Source organism: Ochlerotatus camptorhynchus, unplaced genomic scaffold (genome assembly GCF_037179485.1).
Source record: "Ochlerotatus camptorhynchus isolate MF236.1 unplaced genomic scaffold, CSIRO-AGI_Acam_v1.1 ptg000370l, whole genome shotgun sequence".
In the NCBI taxonomy this organism is placed as follows: Eukaryota; Metazoa; Arthropoda; class Insecta; order Diptera; family Culicidae; genus Ochlerotatus; species Ochlerotatus camptorhynchus.
Genome location: NW_027040858.1, coordinates 7,276,874 through 7,297,114, shown reverse-complemented (window position 1 = coordinate 7,297,114; position 20,241 = coordinate 7,276,874). Strand labels below are relative to the sequence as shown.

Genomic DNA, 20,241 nt, shown 5'->3' with positions numbered 1-20,241 from the left:
TTTATCAATTGTTAATAGGTCACTATTGAAAATTGCACGAATGTGCAATTGTTGCTAACATAATTTAAATTGCCTGCGTAAAGCGCTTTCCCTAACACAGATTTAAAAATTGATTTCACTCCGGTCTTGCCAAACGGTGTTTATTCAATCACTGTGTGTGGTGAGTGGTGGTGTTCGGTCGTCATCAGCAGCAGCAGCAGTGCTTTCGGCGCTTGGCGTTCTCCAGTACATAATTAAAGCCTGCCCGTATGCAGCTAGCTGCATGGTCTCGATTCAGCCCTCGATTCTACGAAGAAAGAGGACGAAGCCGCACCGCTACTGATCGGATTCAGTTGCACATCGTGCGCCACAGTGAGCCATCTATGCCAAGTGCATCGCCCACTTTCCAAACAACATACAGCTCGCCAGCTTTATCTGTATTGAACACCCTAATAGTAGCTCAGCATTACTCCACCATTACGACAAAACGTTTCTTTTCAGGACCACCATAAATTTGTTAAAGAGTATTTTCTGGACATTTCTCAAGGTCATTAATCGGATATCAGTTTCCATACGTTTCAATCTAACATACCATGTATTTTTAAGACAACATTGGGGGTCCAATTACAAAACCAAAGTTGGTTGCGGCATGAAAGTGGTTTGATTTTGATCCAGAGATGATGGATTTTAACTCGTAAACGCCAATCGATTGAATTTTTTTTTACAAATGAGAATAATACTATCAATTTACAAAAGGTCCCTATTGAAAATTTCACGAATGTGCAACTGTTGCGATGGCGATCAAAATTATCACCGATTGCCTGCAAAAAACGCTTTCCTTAACACAGATTTAAAAATCGAATTTCCTCCTGTCTCGCCGAACGGTGTTTACTCAATCACCGAGCGGGTGAATGGTAATGTCCGATCGTCATCAGCAGCAGCAGTGCTTTTGGTGCGTGGCGTTTTCTAGTACATAATAAAAGCAGCTAGCTATCAAGGCTACCCACAAGAGCACTGGATTCACCGAAGAAAGAGGTAGAAGCCGCACCAATACTGATCGGATTCAGTAGCGCGTCGTGAGCCGCTGTGGGCCATCTATGCCATGCCAGAGCTCCGATGACCCTACCCTAGTAGACGATGGATGTGTCATCTGCGAACAAAGACAGACGAGGTGAACAGGTTGAATAGAATAGGGCCAAGGATGCTTCCTCGTGGAACCCCAGCACCGATGTTGAAAGCATCCGATGTGATGCCATTCAGAGAGACTCGGAACGTCCTGTCCGATAGATAGTTGTTAATTATCTTCACTAGGAAGATTGGAAGACGATACTGCTTCAATTTGAACACCAGGCAATCGTGCCAGACATTGTCGAACGCTTTTTCATCGTCCAACAACGCCATGGCAGATGTTTTCGAAACAGACTTGTTCCGTCTGAGAATGTTTGTTACTCGAGTCAGCTGGTGGACGGTCGAACGACCTTTCCGAAAACCAAACTGTTCCTCGAGTAACAAGTTGTTTTCATCGGCAGATGTTAGGAGCCGATGGTACAGTGCTCATTCGAACAGTTTTGATAACCCTGAGAGAAGGCTGATTCGTCGATAACTTGAAGGAGAGGACGGATCCTTCCCAGGTTTACGGATGGGTATGACTTTAGCTGACTTCCAGCACGAGGGGAAGTAGTCAAGTCGGAGGCACAGATTGAAAATCAGTGCCAGATGATTGTAGAATCTGAAACTCAAGTGTTTGGGTTCCAGATTCAGGATGTTGTCGAAACTTGGAGCCTTGTTTTTAGATGATTTGATATAAGCCAAGAGTTCGTCAGCCGTAATCTCGGATTCCTCTGGAAAAATGTTAGGAATCTGATAAAGATTGGTTGCATTTTCAGCAACCTTCGTTTCGAGAGGGCTGACGATTTTTTGTCCGAGATTATGAGAGCTGACGAAGTGTTGACCTATCGCGGCAGCCTTCTCTTCAGGAGTTCTCAGATGAACCACTGGGTCGCCGGGACTAACCAGTGGGGTCAGTAGTGAAATTGGTCTTGGCTTATTTTTAAGAATGTTGGTTACTTTCCAAAAGGGCTACAACACAATCGCACAATTCGCACAATCTGGGAGAGAGCGGATCCTGTTAGCAAAGTCCTGATTTATTTTTGAGGTCCGCCATCCTGGCTTGGATGGTTTTTGTTAGGCAATTACAGTGGGTCTTAAGGACAGGCAGACCAGAGCGTTGGTACTGCCTACGGATTGTGTTACGGAGTCTTATAAGGTCTTTGATAGATCTGTCAAGGTTCAGAGTATTGCTCAACTGTCTAGATACTGGCACGTGTTGTTCCCTGGCACGGGATATCGCCTCCTCGAAGGAATACAGACACCGGTTAACGTCTTCGGGCGTCTCCGGAATGACACCGTAGTCGACAGTGGAGTCGACACAGTGTTGGAACTGATCCTAGCTAACGTGATGGTAGTTGCGCCGGGAAGCTTGGAATCGGTTGACGTATGAGTCCACATCGGCCACCACCGGATAGTGGTCCGAGTTCAGCTCCTAGTGGGTCACAGGTTGCGAGATGTTGTCTCCCATGTTACTGACGAAGATGTCGATGGTGGAGTGAACGCCAGACCGGCTCAAGCGGGTGAGAGAGTCCGGCGGAAATATGGTGTAGGTCGGATTGTGCCGTTTTGGTTGCGTCGACTGTTGCTCCAAACCTGATGTTTGGCGTTCAGTTCGCCAGCGATGATGCACTTCTCACGGCGTCGAGTTAGTTTGATGATGTCTCTCCGCAGGTCCCTGATGGTGACTTGTTTGGGACAGTAGGCCGCAATGATGGCAATAGGGCCGACAGGAGTGGAGCTAGAAACTCGGTAGCAGTCCACAGCCAATATTTCTCCTTTTTGCGATAGCCACTCCTCCTCCGCAGGAGCTGGTCAGGTCTAGCCTTACGAGCCGAAAATCGGGGAGGTGAACATTTATCTCCGGCTTCAGGTGTGTTTCGGTGATGACAGTGATGTCTATGCTATGTTCATTGAGGAAATCAACGAACAAACGTTCCAGTTGGCTATTTTGATGGCTTCACGGTCCATACTTTTGCACGAGGGTCATAACTGCACGAAGCTGTTCAGGTAGTGTCTTGGTGGTGCGCAAGATTATGATCACCTCAGTCACGAGGATCACTAGCTCGTCACTTGTGAGTGGAGAATTTTCTTCTGACTCACCTGACACAGCACGGTTAGGTTCGGGACCATACGACGAGCCGGAAGTACAGGAAACGTGTCCTTGTTGACAATAGGAGCACGATTTTTGCGGTGGCGACCAGGTTGGTTCCTCGTGGAAGCCTGTTGTCGGATCTGGATGAAGGCCGCTCGCTTGAGACATCTCCTATCGCTGCCCAGATGGTTGTAATCACAGTTCACGCACTTAGGTTCAGCTTCTTCTTTCTTCTTGCAGGCGGTAGCAATGTGAGCCCAGCACATTTGCCACAACGAGCCTTCATGTGACAATTCTTCGTACCGTGCGCAAATGCCAGACAATTAGTGCACTGTGTCACGTCACGGTGCCGAGGGCGATACTGCTCCCACTGAATCACGATGTTGAACAGCGCGCGGTGGCGTAGTGGTAAGCGTGACTGCTTTCTAACACCCCGATGGGTCTGGGTTCAATCCCAGCCGAGGTCGGTGGGATTTTTCTGAGGCATAAAAATCTCTGGTCACGTCTTCCTTCGGAAGGGAAGTAAAGCAGTTGGTCCCGGCCCATGTGTGTTGAATGGGTGTGATATCCTACGCAAGTGTGGAAGCTGCCTTCCTGCACATTCGATTGCCGTCAATGGAGGGCAATCGATGTCCGTCGGTGATTGGCACTAGATTGCGGAACAGAGACCGACGCTAAATAAAATTAAAAAAAAAGAATGAATCACGATGTTGAACAGCGCGCGAATCTGCCGCAGAGCAGCCACACTGGTGGAGTCCTTATCAAAGTGCACCAGGTACAACTGGTCCCGGAATGCACTGGTTTCATCACGTCTCGCAATGGGAAAAGTGTTGATTGGTTGTAGATGAAGGCGCTCCAATTCCGCGTTAATCTCCGCAACAGGAAGATCTGGAAGACCACGGATCACCATTTTCGGTGGTTTTCTTCCAAGGACGTCGTGAGTGTAGAATTCAAACCGGTTCAGCTGAAGAAAAGTGCCAATAGCGTTGTAGCCCGCCAGCGTCGAGCACAAGATTTTGATCCCCGTGCTGCACAGCTTGAACAGCGGATGGATTTGATTTTTAGCGAGCTCATTCCTGAGCACCGCGAGTTTCTTCGTCGAGGTGAACAGTGGGGGCACTTTTTCCCGTTTCTTAACTGGATCTATATCTGCTTCTTCGGGTAGTGCCGAGAACGGATTACTCTGAAGCAACCTTTCCGTGTGGTTGCTGGCACCAGTTTTCTTGCGAGGCCTTTTCGGGGCATCTTGATCGAATGCGGTTGCATCGACACTTGGTGACCCATCACCTTTTGTTTTTTCAACAGGTGAGTGGAGGCATTCATTTTTTGCTCCACTACCGCCGATTTCGCGACTGCCACAAGAGAGGCGAGAACTGACCACAAGTTTCTAGCCAAAGCGAAAACTCTCGACGGTTACCACGACCAAACGACCGACTTAAATCACCGAACTACTCGAGAGAGCGAGCGAAAAGAGAACCGGACTGTACAGCTTGATGGTCAAGCAGATAATGATATCTGCCGGGCAAAACATGTCTGATACCTCTATATATGCATTTAGATTAACATCCAAGATCCCTCATTTTTCACACATTCTGCACACAAAATAGCTCACCCCACACAGGATTTCCCGCCGATGTTTATGAATGGGGCGGGGCAGAAAGTATCTTTTGTGCAGAATATGTAAAAAAGGAGGGACTTCGGATGTTGATCAAAATGCATATATAGAGGTACCAGAAATGTTTTTCAGAGTCAGATACTCTATTTTGTAGTCTGTGAGAGGGAAGTCACAAATTGAGTGTCATCAAAATACATGGAATGGTGAGAGATTAAGCTCGTGAGAGTGAATTTTTGCTCTGAAATTTGAATTTTTTGGTTCTCTGGGGACTGGTAGTAATGCAGGTAAAACTGTATGAGGAAAATAATGTTTATTTCATTGTGGCTTTTATTTAACAATAATTATCAGGGACTTAGTCGTTCAGTTTTTGACGGATATTATAATATCCGTCAAAAACTGAACGACAAAGTCCCTGACTTATTAAGGTTGTTGTTCACTTTTTTTTACCTGAATATGCACCGAAATATTGATGCACATACTGGAAAGTGACAGCACTTTGAAGTTTTATGGAGAGGCAAAAAAATTACGGTGATTACTTTTAAACAGAGCTGCTTCAATCGATTCTCTCGACTTTCTCTTTTGATAACCATGGCACAGTGTTCGTGCTATTTTTGTCACATAACATGATATAGGTGGTTTTAAGCTAACGTCCAAGTCGTCAAATGGGACCTCTCTTAGCTCAGTCGGTAAAGGTGCAGCTACAAAGCAAGACCATGCTGGAGGTGACTGGGTTCGATTCCCGGTCCGGTCTAGGAATTTTTCTGGTTGGAAAATTTCTCGACTCCCTGGGCATAGAAGTATGAATGGACTTGCCACACAATTATACTAATGCAAAAATGGTAGCAGGCATCGAAAGCTCTCAATTAATAACTGTGGAAGTGCATCTAGAACACTAAGTTGAGAGCACGCAATAAGCCAATATGCCATAAGCAATAAGCTTGAAATGCGAAGAAGAAGAAGAAGAAGCCAAGTCGTCAAATACAACAGGGAATATTGTTGCAGCTGAGTTATTTACGAAAGAGAAAGTCGATGAATCCATCAAAGCAGATAGGCTCTTTTTCCAGCTCTGTATAGACTTTATTGTTGCCAGTACTGTAGGTCCAATGTCCATTTGTCGATCAAACAACTGATAATATGGATCCGCTTTCTTCCGCGCCCAGCGTGCTATTTTCGCAATAATGGTAAGTCCAACCTATAATTTAATCTTTGAACTTTTGATTGCATGTACCAACTTTTCAAATCCACCAGTTTGCTGCAGAAATCGTATCAAGTTGATCGAATCTTTGATTGACAAATGGATAAGAACGTATTCAAAAAGGACACCAGAACAGTTTGAACTAGTTTTCTAGATCGTTTTTACGACGCTCCAAACTTCTCAAGTTAATAATATAATCAGATTGAAGCCTAATGACTAAGAAATCGGTTAAGAAAATACCGTGAAATTTATGGGTGCCGAAGCCATCTTTTACTCTACCTAATTTTCAAAATCAGTGCTCCGAATTATATGCTAAATACCTTTATAGAATTTGAACGACAATGAACGCAGACTTGTTTTGGCCAAAGAGTGGATTTATCCTGTTTCAATCACTAGATATCCGTGAAGTATAAAAACAAAACTATAAGCCAACCGACCTCCTTCGATTGGCGGCACACACGACAGAGAAAGTCAGAAAAGTTACAGCCTCCTCTGCCAAAACGAAAACCGTAACAGGACGAAAATCGCACCAAGGGCAGCATAGTACGAAACTGGGCCCCATTGCACCGCTGCATTCCCAGTCGTCTTTATCCATCGTGACAAAGTGCATCTCGGAAGAAAGCAAACAAAAAACTCAAACAAGTTGCTAGTCGCGGCGAACAATGTCCAAAATGGACGCACGACGTGATTGGTTATCGACCTTTTTTTTTTTTTGAGGAAACTGTCTCGCTGTCCTTTTTCCTTCGATTGCAATGTTTTTTGCTGCTTCCACTTTCCACTGCTCAGCTCTACCTTCTCCAGCAGTAAGCAGTGTTGCCATCAAAATTCCGGGGGGACAATTTTTTTTTGCGGTCAATTTATGGATCATTGTTCTGCCATCGGCGATTGATATGGCGAGGATCGTGGATCGAGGTAAGTGATTTCGGAAATCGCTGCTTTTGTCTTCTCGGTTTGCGCTAAACCAGGAACATCTGTTTTGGACCGACCGACCGACTCCGAAAACTATCGGAATTTTGATCCGGGTGTGTGTGGGTTCACATGTGTTGACGAATGGCGGGAGTAAAGCAACATTTAGTCAATTAAAATGGACCCAGTAGCTGATTGGATTCGAATTCTTTTATTCTTCGATCGGATCAAAAAAGGGATACCTCTGCGTGCCTACTTTGGTATTTTTGTTTTTTTTTTTCGTTTGTAGGCGACCAGAATCATTCATGTTATTTGAAAACTGAAACCTGATGCTCACGTGTAAAGTGGCAGTTTACGAATTATTGGTCCACATCCTGAAGGCTGGTTGCGGGTTGCTGCATTCTTGCTGGCAATGCACGACGTAAGTGGAATTTATGCCTTCTCTTAATGTGCTTTCTGATAATTCCAAACTAGCTTGTGAGCTTACTAATTTACGATTTGGGGTTCTTAGCTCAACACGGTGAGCCTTTCATGGCTCTTCTAGCAGCGCCTCAAACTTACCTTTTAATCTTGTTTACTTGCCTAAGCCATACGGAAATAATTTCTTTCCATCAAACCTGTGGTAATCATATCAATTATCTTTATTGATCCACTTATTGATACATGGTGAAACCCCGCACACAACCTTGGCCTTTATCGTCCTACCCCTTGCACTGTCACTTTGGCAATGAGGGCGACCGCCCACGACGATGGAACTACGTCCTTCCAGCAGACCTAAAAATCACGCAAAGCTTTCAAAATTCATACAACACATGGACCAACTCCTACCTGAAACGCATGCATCCAACCTCCGCAGGTATGCATCGTCTTCCCGATCGTGAACACCCCGAATCTGCCCAGTTCCTCTACATTGGCCACGCTCATGAACCACGGGATCCCGTCCTGGTAGCGCTGGGACATGTTGGTCTTGACGACCGATGGCACTACCACCTGACATTCCACACCCGTTCCGCGGAGCTCGTGGCTCATCGCGAGGCTGAAATGGTTGACGTAGGCTTTCGAGGCACCGTACACATTAATGTACGGAGACGGAACGTATCCGGCCACGGACGAAATGTTAATGACGATTCCCCTCCGGCGTTGTTTCATTCCGGGCAAGACAATCCGCGTCATCAGTGTGGTAGCCATGACGTTTACGTTGATCGTGGAGAGGATGTCTTCCTCCGTGTTCAGATCGAAGCAACGCACCGACGAGTGGAATCCAACGTTGTTTACTACGATTGGAAAACGATCAGGCCGAAAATTGACACTTCTGTTTGAAATGAAACCTACCTAGCAGCCCAATATCCAACATGGAAAGTTCTTCCTGAATCGGTTTGTAAATGTGTGGACCCTTGGTAAAGTCCACCGCTATCCAACGGGTTTCAACGTTATATTTCTCGTACAGCTCGTTGGCGACTTTGATTAATTTCACTTCACTGCGGGAAATAAGCACGATGTTCAGTCCTTGACTTGCCAAGTTCTCCGCGTAGCGTTTCCCGATTCCATCCGTTGCACCGGTTATAACTTAAAAAGCAGTTTAATATGAGTGATAATCCACACTCGCAACAATCAACCCTTACCTGCCCAAGGACCATACCGCTCGGTCAGTTTTTCCTTCGTGACCCAACTCCTCAGCGAACCCCAGATGATCCCGAGCAACGATTCTAGAAAGCTGTTGTAGGCCCACAGAATCGTCATATAAATTCCATAGAAGCAAAAACCTCCGAGTAAGTTGAACATTTTTCACACCTTATTCCGCACACAGAAACTTATCGATAGGAACGCTTCACACCAAGGCACTTTGACGAATAACTCCTCAACCAGACGGACACTTTGTAATAGAGCCATGCAGTCTACTGCCAACGCTTTCCACCGATAACGATTGCGTGCAATGCAGTGCATATGAAACGAGCTGGCCAGAGAGCCGACAGTCAGTGGACCCGGAATGGACGCTTTTGGTCGGTATGGAAAATGCAGTTGAGTGCGATCGGGGGTGCACTACACGCAGTTTGGCATGATAAGAGCTTACAACCAAAAATGTAAATCAGGCTAGTAAAACCGTTGGTCAACATTCACTCGCCGAAGAAGTCTGGAAAGGGTACTAAAGCAGCTATTAATCTAATTATATGGGCGGTATTAAAAAGTGAAATGATCTGTTAACAAACAATGGAAAATCACATAACCGATGATGGTTGAAAATTTCAACTAACTTATCAGTTTCCCAAAAGATTTAAATGCTTTTAGAGTACAGTGTATGGGTCATCTGAATGCCTCCTTTAGCTCAGTCGGTAAATGCGCAGCTACAAAGCAAGACCATGCTGGAGGTGGGAAAATTTATCGACTTCCCTGAACATAGATTTATGATTGAAGTTGCCACATAATTATACTAATGCAAAAATGGTACTGGCATCGAAAGCTCTTAATTAATAACTGTGGAAATGCATCTAGAACATTGAGTTGCGAGCACGCAATAAGCTCATATGTGATAAGTAATAGGGTTGAAATGTGAATTTTCTTACATAAAATTCAATAGTTAGACGAAAATAATTTGATCCTAATCGGTTTATACCACAAAATCTCAACACGCATTAAATGAGCATATGATGAACTGATCAATTTCGATGAGTCTCAGCGTCGCCCACTGGTCACCATAGCCGGTCGAACTCCAGAACTAGAAACTAGAACCGCACTACCGTTCATACTGGCGACAACGCTCTGATGAGACAACGAAACCTTACCCCCAAGCTCCTCCCCTGATCCTATCCGTGAACAATGTACAGTCAGGAATCCTTATTGCCGGGGTAACGGGGGCGTGAATAAGGAACCGCGAATAAGGATACCCACAGCTTATGGGATTTTCACTAATGGGGGCTGTAGTGGATTATCTCATTTGTTTCAATACATAAAGCTATACTGTCTTCGACAAAGTTGCTGTACTGGGTTAGACCAACAAGCCTGTGCCATTGGATTCGGGTTAAATTGAGAACTACGCCGCTAGAGGCGCTTCACTTTTATGTTACTTATGACGGGCGCTATAATATATGGATCATATTTCCAACATAGAATATTTCGTGATTCTGACCATATAGAAAGTTACTGTCTTCAGCAAAGTTGTTCAGGTGACCAAGTCTTTTTGGATGGTGGCCATATTAGTTCAGAACTCTCTCACTACGCAGCGCTAGTGTGCATGTGCAATTCCTATATAAACTGTATCTCGAGAGCCTGGCCATATAGAAAGTTGCTGTTTTGAGCAAAGTTGTACAGGTGAGCAAGTCCTTTCGGATGATGTTCATATTAGTTCAGATCACGCTCACTACGCGGCGCTAGTGTGCAAGTGAATTTCCTGTATAAGCTGTATCTCGAGAACCTGGCCATATAGAAGGTTACTGTCTTGAGAAAAGTTGTTCAGGTCACTAAGTCCTTTCGGATGATGGTCATATTATTTCAGAACTCTCACACTACGTGGCGCTAGTGTACACATGAACTTCCTTAATATGTTATGACTCCAAAGCTTGTCCATATAAGATGTTGCTGTGCAATGTGAGATCAGGAACCGGAAAAGGGATGACGTGTAGAGGCCAGAAATCGATGTCAGATGCCATTTTGGAATCCAAGATGGCGGCCATCGGTTCAAGAAAAACTGTCAAATACCGTACAATATGGATATTTTTGGAAAGGGGATGACGTGTAGAGGCCGAAAATCGTTGCCAGACGTCATTTTGGAATCCAAGATGGCGGCCATCGGGTCAAGAAAAACTGTCAAATACCCTATAATACGGGTATTTCCGGAAATGGAACGACGTGTAGAGGCCAGAAATCGATGCCAGACGCCATTTTGGAATCCAAGATGGTGACCATCGGGTCAAGAAAAACTGTCAAATACCCTACCATATGGGTATTTCCGGATAGGGAACGACGTGAAGAGGCCAGAAATCGATGCCAGACGCCATTTTGGAATCCAAGATGGTTGCCATCGGTTCAAGAAAAACTGTCAAATACCCTACAACATGGGTATTTTCGGATAGGAGATGACATGTAGAGACCGAAAATCGATTTCAGATGCTATTTTGTAATCCAAGATAGCGGCCATAGGGTCAAGAAAAATTGTCAAATACTCTACAATATGAGTATTTCCGGAAAGAAAACGACGTGTAGAGGCCGAAAATCGATGCCAGATGCCATTTTGAAATTCAAGATGACGGCCATTGGTTCAATAAAAACTGTCAAATACACTACAATGTGGGAATATCCGAAAATGGATGACGTGTAGAAGCCAGATATAGATTCCAGACACTATTTTGGAATCCAATATGGCGGCAACATGTTTTCCATGGTCACCATAGCCGATCGAACTCCAGACGAAACTAGAACCGGTCTACCATTCATACTGGCGACAACGCTCTGATGAGACAACGAAACCTTACCCCCAAGCTCCTCCCCTGATCCTATCCTTCGACAATTTTTCTTGACCCGATAGCCACCATCTTGGATCCCAAAATGTCGTCTGGCATCTATTTTCGGCCTCTACACGTCGTCTCCTTTCAAAAATATCCATATTGTAGAGTATTTGACAGTTTTCTTGAACCTATGGTCGCCATCTTGGATTACAAAATGGCATCTGACATCGATTTCCGGTCTCTACACGTCATCTCCTATCCGAAAATACCCATGTTGTAGGGTATTTGACAGTTTTTCTTGAACCGATGGCAACCATCTTGGATTCCAAAATGGCGTCTGACATCGATTTCCGGTCTCTACACGTCGTTCCTTATCCGGAAATACCCATATGGTAGGGTATTTGACAGTTTTTCTTGACCCGATGGTCGCCATCTTGGATTCCAAAATGGCGTCTGGCATCGATTTCTGGCCTCTACAACGTCGTTCCCTCTCCGGAAATACCCGTATTATAGGGTATTTGACAGTTTTTCTTGACCCTATGGCCACCATCTTGGATTCCAAAATGACGTCTGGCATCGATTTCCGGCCTCTACACGTCGTTCCCTTTCCAAAAATATCCATATTGTAGGGTATTTGACAATTTTTCTTGAATCGATGCCCGCCATCTTGGATTCCAAAATAGCATCTGACATCGATTTCCGGCCTCTACACGTCATCCCTTTTCCGGTTCCTGTTCTCACATTGCACAGCAACATCTTATATGGACAAGCTTTGGAGACATAACATATTAAGGAAGTTTATGTGTACACTAGCACCGCGTAGTGTGAGAGTTCTGAAATAATATGACGATCATCCGAAAGGACTTAGTCATCTGAACAACTTTGCTCAAGACAGTAACCTTCTATATGGGCAGGTTCTCGAGATACAGCTTATACAGGAAATTTACTTGCTCGCTAGCGCCGCGTAGTGAGCGTGTTTTGAACTAATATGACCATCATCCGAAAGGACTTGATTACCTGCACAACTTTGCTGAAGACACTAATCTTCTATATGGCCAGGTTCTCGAGATACAGCTTATACAGGAAATTTACTTGCTCACTAGCGCCGCGTAGTGAGCGTGTTATGAACTAATATGGCCACCATCCAAAAGGACTTGATCACTTGCCCAACTTTGCTGAAAACAGCAACTTTCTATATGGCCAGGCTCTCGAGATACAGTTTATATAGGAATTGCACATGCACACTAGCGCTGCGTAGTGAGAGAGTTCTGAACTAATATGGCCACCATCCGAAAGGACTTGGTCACCTGAACAACTTTGAAGAAGACAGTAACTTTCTATATGGTCAGAATCACGAAATATTCTATGTTGGAAATATGATCCATATATTATAGCGCCCGTCATAAGTAACATAAAAGTGAAGCGCCTCTAGCGGCGTAGTTCTCAATTTAACCCGAATCCAGTTGCACAGGCTTGTTGGTCTAACCCAGTACAGCAACTTTGTCGAAGACAGTATAGCTATCTACGATATCTCACGACGCCTGAGTGGAGCAAGGATGAATCCTAGGATGCCAGTGAAGGACGCGACTGGTCAGTTGCTCACCGACCCCACTGATCAGCTGAAACGCTGGTTTGAACACTTCGAACAGCTTCTACAAGTTTCGTCGGTCAACCAGCCATCAACATCTCGGCATGAACCGCCAAGAGTGCGACGCATCACTCGCGTCAATTCTGAGGCGCCATCCCTACCGGAGATCGAAGCTGCTATCCGAACCATGAAATCCAACAAGGCTCCCGGGGTCGATCGCATATCAGCAGAGATGCTCAAAGCTGACCCCATGCTATCTGCACAAATGTTGCATCAACTATTCTGCAATATCTGGGACACCGCGACTTTTCCGGCTGACTGGATGCAGGGCGTCTTAGTGAAGGTCCCAAAGAAGGGGGACCCAACTGTATGCGATAACTGGCGTGGCATTATGTTACTGTGTTGTGTTCTCAAAGTTCTATGCAAAGTTATCCTCAACCGGATACAGGAGAAGATCGACGCGACTCTCCGACGGCAGCAGGCGGGATTCCGTGCTGGAAGATCCTGTGTGGACCATATTGTCTCGCTCCGCATAATCTTGGAGCAGGTCAACGAATTCCAAGAGTCCCTTTACTTGGTTTTCATTGACTACGAAAAAGCTTTCGACCGACTCAACCACGAAAACCTGTGGGGCGCCCTAAGGCGCAAGGGAGTTCCGGATAAAATCGTCAACCTCATCGAAGCTCAGTATGAGGCTTTCACGTGCAGGGTGCTGCACAACGGAGCCCTATCTGACCCTATTCGGGTAGTCGCTGGAGTGAGGCAAGGATGTATTCTATCACCGCTACTGTTCCTCATCGTAATCGACGAGATAATGGTTGGTGCGATCGACCGTGTGCCGAACCGTGGGTTGCTCTGGCAGCCTATTACAATGGAGCATCTAAACGACCTAGATTTGGCGGATGACGTTGCTTTAGTATCACAACGGCGTTCTGACATGCAGAGTAAGCTCGACGATCTCGCCGAACGCTCCTCAGCGGCAGGTCTCAACATCAACGTCAGCAAGACTAAATCGTTGGATATCAACACGGGAAATCCATCCAATTTTACGGTAGCTGGTCAGGAAGTGGAGAAGGTTGAAAGTTTCCAATATCTTGGCAGCCAGATAGCGTCGGACGGCGGAACCAAGAGTGACATAGGTGCACGGATCAAGAAGGCAAGGGCTGCTTTTGCGAGTTTACGAAACATCTGGAAGTCAAATCAGATTAGTCTCCGCACGAAGATCTGAATTTTCAACTCTAACGTGAAATCTGTACTGCTGTACGCTAGCGAAACATGGTGCGTATCAGCGGAGATCACACAGAAGCTGCAGGTGTTCATCAACCGATGCCTGCGGTATATAATTCGTGCTTGGTGGCCTCACAACTGGATTTCGAATGCCGAGCTCCATCGACGGTGTCACCAGAAGCCGATATCGACAGAAATTCGGGAACGTAAGTGGAGGTGGGTTGGCCACACTCTACGGAAGAGCGGAAATGAAATCTGCAAACAAGCGCTGGATTGGAATCCAGCCGGACATCGCAGCAGAGGCAGACCCAGGGGCTCATGGCGGCGAAGCCTAAACAAGGAGATTAAGCAAGTCGACCGGAATTTGACCTGGGCCCAGGTCAAGGCGAAAGCAAACAATCGCCCAGGATGGAGATCTTTCACGTTGGCCCTTTGCGCCAGGGATGGCGCTCAGGACACTTAAGTAAGTATAGCTTTATGTATTGAAACAAATGAGATAATCCACTACAGCCCCCATTAGTGAAAATCCCATAAGCTGTGGGTATCCTTATTCGCGGATAGCCCGGCAATAAGGATCCGGCAATAAGAGATACCGGCAATAAGGAATCTGGCAATAAAGATTCCTGACTGTACCTCTCTAACCTCGGGTTAGCCGCGAGTATTCGGCCCAACTCCTACTAGACATAGAATTAAGAGAATTTTGTTACAAACAAAGAACAATGAACTATCGGCTCCGTAAAGCTAACGCGATTGAGTCTTCCAAATAAACGAACTAGTTAAAAAAAGAACTGATGAGGTATTGGTTGTCAGGATAAGTTCATTTGTTTACATCAGGGCTTCACCGGAGCAAGTATGTCACGATTCGATCCTGAACGCTCGAAGCAAAAATTTCTGGGCCATTTGAAGAATACTGGTCAATTGTGAAGTACACAAAGAGTGTACTCGAAAAAAAAATGCAACAGACAAAAATTATCACCAAAATTTATTATAAGTCAGATATTTTTGAAATTCACAGGGAATAAATCAATGTTTTTGCAAAGTTGGTTTATTCAACTTCCTCTCCTTGGGCTTAACACTACCCATCAAATCCTGTGCAACACTTGCGCCATCTTTCTTACACACTTTCATCCTCCAAATCCTTGTCGTTTTTGAAGACCTTCCCTGTTTTCCGGAGCGCCCAGATTTTTTTTACTATTGGGTGAAGTTCTGGCGAGTTTGGCGGATTTGCCTTCTGCGGCACAAAAACAACATCGTTGGCTTCGTACCACTCCATCACCGGTTTCGCGTAATGGCACGATGCCAGATCCCGGCCAAAACAGAGTGTCACCTTCGTGGGACCGGAGGAAGGCGCTTCTGGAGGCATTATTCTTTATGTTATTCTTTATGTGTTTTTGGGCTACAAAATGGTGAGTGACAATCTGGCAGGAGCGATATACCTAGCTCCGGGCCTCACAAGTTCCTACCTCACGCCTCCACGAGTCATATGATCACAAAAGACTGCTAGCTGAAACATGGACACAGCTGGTTGGCGTAGCCTGAGCAATGTTGTCCGACAATAGCAGAGTGAGGAGATGCGACGCGAACACTGGCGCGGTAACCATAGCACGGTGATAGAGGAAATGCTTCGCCAACCCGAGCGTCTGTTCACCATGGAGGTGCGGCTCAAACAGCGTCTGACTGGCATCCAGCGGCTGAATAAGAAATGCTCTTCCCCGGAAGCTACACCTAAGATGGCAGCCCCATCACGGCGGATAGGAGACCTTAGGCCAACCACCTACTGTCTCTGAAACCTTTACAATTGTTACAGAAACCAACAGAGAAAGACATCGAACTGATATAACGGCAACGACTTTTAGCGCAAAACAACGGACACGAATTGGATCATGGAATGTATTGACGCCAACGAGGCGCGACGCATGAAGCTAGAAATCCTGGGACTGAGTGAAGTTCGTTGACCAAACTTTGGAGAACACAAACTGCCGTCGGGACAGGTACTACTATACTCTGGTATTCGAGGTGAAAACGCTCCCCGCCATCGTGGAGTTGGTCTCCTACTTAGCGTCCAGGCAAGTGCTGCGCTCATCAAGTGGGAGCCTGTTAATGAGAGGATAATCGTTGCCAGATTTAGAACACGGGTTCGTAACCTTACCATAATGCAATGTTATGCGCCAACCGATGCTGCCGAGCTACAGGACAAGGATAATTTTTACAGTCAACTGAATGCCGTCGTGGATAAGGTTCCAAAGGGTGACATCAAGATCTACACTGGCGACTTCAATGCGAAGATCGGCTCCTACTATACGGACTATAAGCGTGTCATGGGACGCAATGGTCTCGGCGAAATGAGCGAGAACGGTGAGCTGCTTGCAGAATTTTGTGGCAATAACGACATGGTGATTGGGGGCTCGCTCTTCCCCCATCGGCCAGTGCACAAAGTCACGTGGGTTTCCCGTGATGGACATACCGAAAATCAGATCGACCACATCTGCATCAGCCGAAAATGGAGACGGAGCCTTCTTGATGTCCGGAATAAACGCAGCGCCGACATCGCGTCTGACCATCACCTTCTAATCGGCGAAATCCACCTGCGCATGGCACGGATCCAGCGACGGGAGGAGAGATTCTGGCGGCGGTTCAACACACACCGACTTGAAGATCCAGCGGCAAAAAGGTCTTTTGTTGAAGAACTTGAGACTCGAGCTGCGTACGTTCCAGAAGGTGGCAGCGTAGAAGAACAATGGACGGCCATCAAGAATGCCTTTATAGAAACAAGCGAGAACAACTTGGGTGAGCTGCGCACCCAGAGGAAAGAGTGGATCACAGATGAAACCTGGTGGAAGATTGAGGAGCGTAGAGAAGCAAAAGCCGCGATAGAGCGGGCGAGAACCAGAGGAGCCAAGAACGAAGCCCGTCAACGGTACTCGGCTCTAGAGAAGGAAGTCAAGCGCTCTTGCAGACGGGACAAGCGAGCGTGGGTGAACTCCCTGGCCGACGAAGGGGAGAAAGCCGCAAACACTGGCGATATACGCCTCCTCTACGATATCTCACGACGCCTGAGTGGAGCAAGGATGAACCCAAGGATGCCAGTGAAGGACACGACTGGACAATTGCTTACCGACCCCACTGACCAGCTGAAACGCTGATTTGAGCACTTCGAACAACTTGTTCAAGTTTCGACGGCCAACCAGCCATCAACATCTCGGCATGATCCGCCTAGGGTGCGGCGCATCACTCGCGTCAATTCCGAGGCCCCATCACTGCAGGAGATTGAAGCAGCTATCCGAAGCATGAAATCCAACAAAGCTCCAGGGGTCGATCGCATATCAGCAGAGATGCTCAAAGCTGACCCCATGCTATCCGCACAAATGTTGCATCAACTATTCTGTAATATCTGGGTCACCGCGACTTTTCCGGCCGACTGAATGCAGGGCATCTTAGTGAAGGTCCCAAAGAAGGGGGATCTGACTGTGTGCGACAATTGACGAGGCATCATGTTACTGTGTATTGTTCTCAAAGTTCTGTGCAAAGTTATCCTGATTCGGATACAGGAGAAGATCGACGCGACTCTCCGGCGGCAGCAGGCAGGATGCTGTGCCGGAACCATATTGTCACGCTCCGCATCATCATGGAGCAGGTCAATGAATTCCAAGAGTCCCTTTATTTGGTATTCATTGACTACGAAAAAGCTTTCGACCGTCTCAATCACGAGAATCTGTGGGGCGCCCTGAGACGCAAGGGAGTCCCGGATAAAATCGTCAACCTCATCGAAGCGCAGTATGAGGCTTTCACGTGCAGAGTTCTGCATAACGGAGCCTTGTCCGACCCTATCCGGTTAGTCGCTAGTATGAGACAAGGATGTATACTATCACCGCTACTGTTTCTCATGGTAATCGACGAGATCATGGTAGGTGCAATTGACCGTGTACCGAGCCGTGGGCTGCTTTGGCAGCCTATCACCATGGAGCATCTCAACGACTTCGATTTGGTTGATGATGTTGCTCTACTAGCACAACGGCGCTCTGATATGCAAAGTAAGCTCATTGGACATTGGACCTAGCCGAACGCTCCTCTGCGGCGGGTCTCACCATCAACGTCAACAAGACCAAATCGTTGGATATCAACACGGGCAACACTTCCAAGTTTACAGTAGCGGGGCAAGCAGTGGAGAAGGTCGAAAGTTTCCAATATCTTGGCAGCCAAATAGCGTCGGACGGCGGGACCAAGAGCGACATAGGTGCACGAATCAAGAAGGCTAGGGCTGCCTTTGCGAGTTTACGAAACGTATGGAGATCCAATTCGTGCCTGGTGGCCTGACAACTGGATCTCGAATGCCGAGCTTCATCGTCGATGTCATCAGAAGCCGATAGCAACAGAAATTCGAGAGCGAAAGTGGAGGTGGGTCGGCCACACACTTCGACGGGCGGGAACGAAATCTGCAAGCAAGCGCTGGATTGGAATCCGGCAGGACATCGCAGCAGAGGCAGACCCAGGGGCTCATGGCGGCGGAGCCTCAATAAAGAAATTAAGCAAGTCGATAGGAATCTGACCTGGGCCCAGGTCAAGGCAAAAGCGAGCAGCCGCTCAGGATGGAAGTCTTTCACGTTGGCCCTTTGCTGGTGGTGCACAGGACCCTTAAGTGAGTAAGTAAGTTTGTCCGTTGATGGTGCCGGTCGCTATGTACGGCCACCAAACTAAATACTTCTTGGCAAATTTGTTGACCTTCTTCTTCCGGAAGTTCTCCGGAACATCCAGGCCGGGGATCTGCTTGGCGTCCGCTTTAATGTACGTCTCGTCGTCCATTACGATGCATTTCGACTGCACCAACCACTCGCGGTACTGCTTCCTGGCGCCGGATTTGGCCACCATATTCTGTTAATCGGTTCGGTTAGGCACCTTCCTTACCTTGAAGACATGGCCCGCTTCATTGTCTGCTGGACGAACCAGACGGAAGAATTGACCTTCTTGGCCACGTCCCGAATCGAAAGGTTCGGATTGCGCTTGAAACAATCCCTCACCTTCCTTGCGTTCACGGGGTCGGTCGTCTTCGCTTTTATTCTGCTGCCAGCTAGCCGCTGGGTCGTCTCTGGGTCTCCTTGAACGATTTTACCACACGGGACACGGTCGAATTGTCGATTCCAAACTGTTTCGCGATCCACCTGTGGGACTGGCCTGGATTTTCCACGACCGCTCTCATATTTTTTTGTGGAAGGACTTCTTGCTTGGAAGCCATCTCGATGACCACTTGACAGATTGTGACGAGATTTTTCACATGTAAACATTACACTCTAAACTAGTTTTACTCAAAATTTCATCAATTTTTACCCATGCAAGAAAAAGTTAAATAGAGTGTCCCACATCAAATTGCATCCCGGAAAAACGCTGTAGAAAGTTACTTAGTTGACCGATCCTTTTCAAACTTTCAGACAACAAAATATAACCCATTAGTGAGCGCTTGGCACATTTTTTTTTTTCATTCAACTTCAATACCATAACCGTACTCTCGCACCTTACGCTTAACTCCACTCATTAGGTTCTGCACAACATCTGGCTGCAGCTTCTTTTGTACGGAAACCCATTTTTTCTTCATGGCATCCTCATATTTGACCTTCTTGGGATGCTACCGTAGTGCCTTTTTCATAATAGCCCAGTATTTTTGGATGGGCCTTAGTTCCAATGCGTTGGGAGGGTTCATGTCCTTGGGTACGAAAGTGACCCCGTTGGCTTCGTACCACTCCAGGACAACACTTGAATAGTGGCACGAAGCTAGATCCGGCGAGAAGATCGTAGGGCCCTCGTGTTGCTTAAACAGATGAAGTAGACACTTCTATAGACATTCCTTGAGGTAGATCTCCCCGTTTACAGTCCCGGTAGTCACGAACGGCGCACTCCGTTTGCCACATGAGCAGATCGCTTGCCAAATCATGTATTTCTTGGCAAACTTCCTCCGGAACATCAAACTGGTGCTGGGCGGTGAAGAACAGTAGCCCCGGAACCTGCCGGAAGTCCGCCTTGACGTAAGTCTCATCATCCATGATGAGACAATGAGGCTTCGTTAGCATCTAGGTGTACAGTTTCCGGGCCCTTGACTTT

General features: G+C 46.6%; 1 protein-coding gene across 1 annotated transcript; it reads right to left on the bottom strand.

Annotated features, from left to right (window-relative positions):
- Positions 1-7,590: 7,590 nt before the first annotated feature.
- LOC135710019 (inactive hydroxysteroid dehydrogenase-like protein 1) lies at positions 7,591-8,689 on the bottom strand. Its single transcript, XM_065232478.1, has 4 exons — positions 8,520-8,689; positions 8,230-8,463; positions 7,726-8,171; positions 7,591-7,671 (listed from the first exon to the last, which is right to left on the bottom strand). The coding sequence occupies exons 1-4, from the start codon at positions 8,677-8,679 to the stop codon at positions 7,591-7,593; spliced, it is 921 nt and encodes a 306-aa protein (XP_065088550.1). The 5' UTR covers positions 8,680-8,689.
- Positions 8,690-20,241: the final 11,552 nt, after the last annotated feature.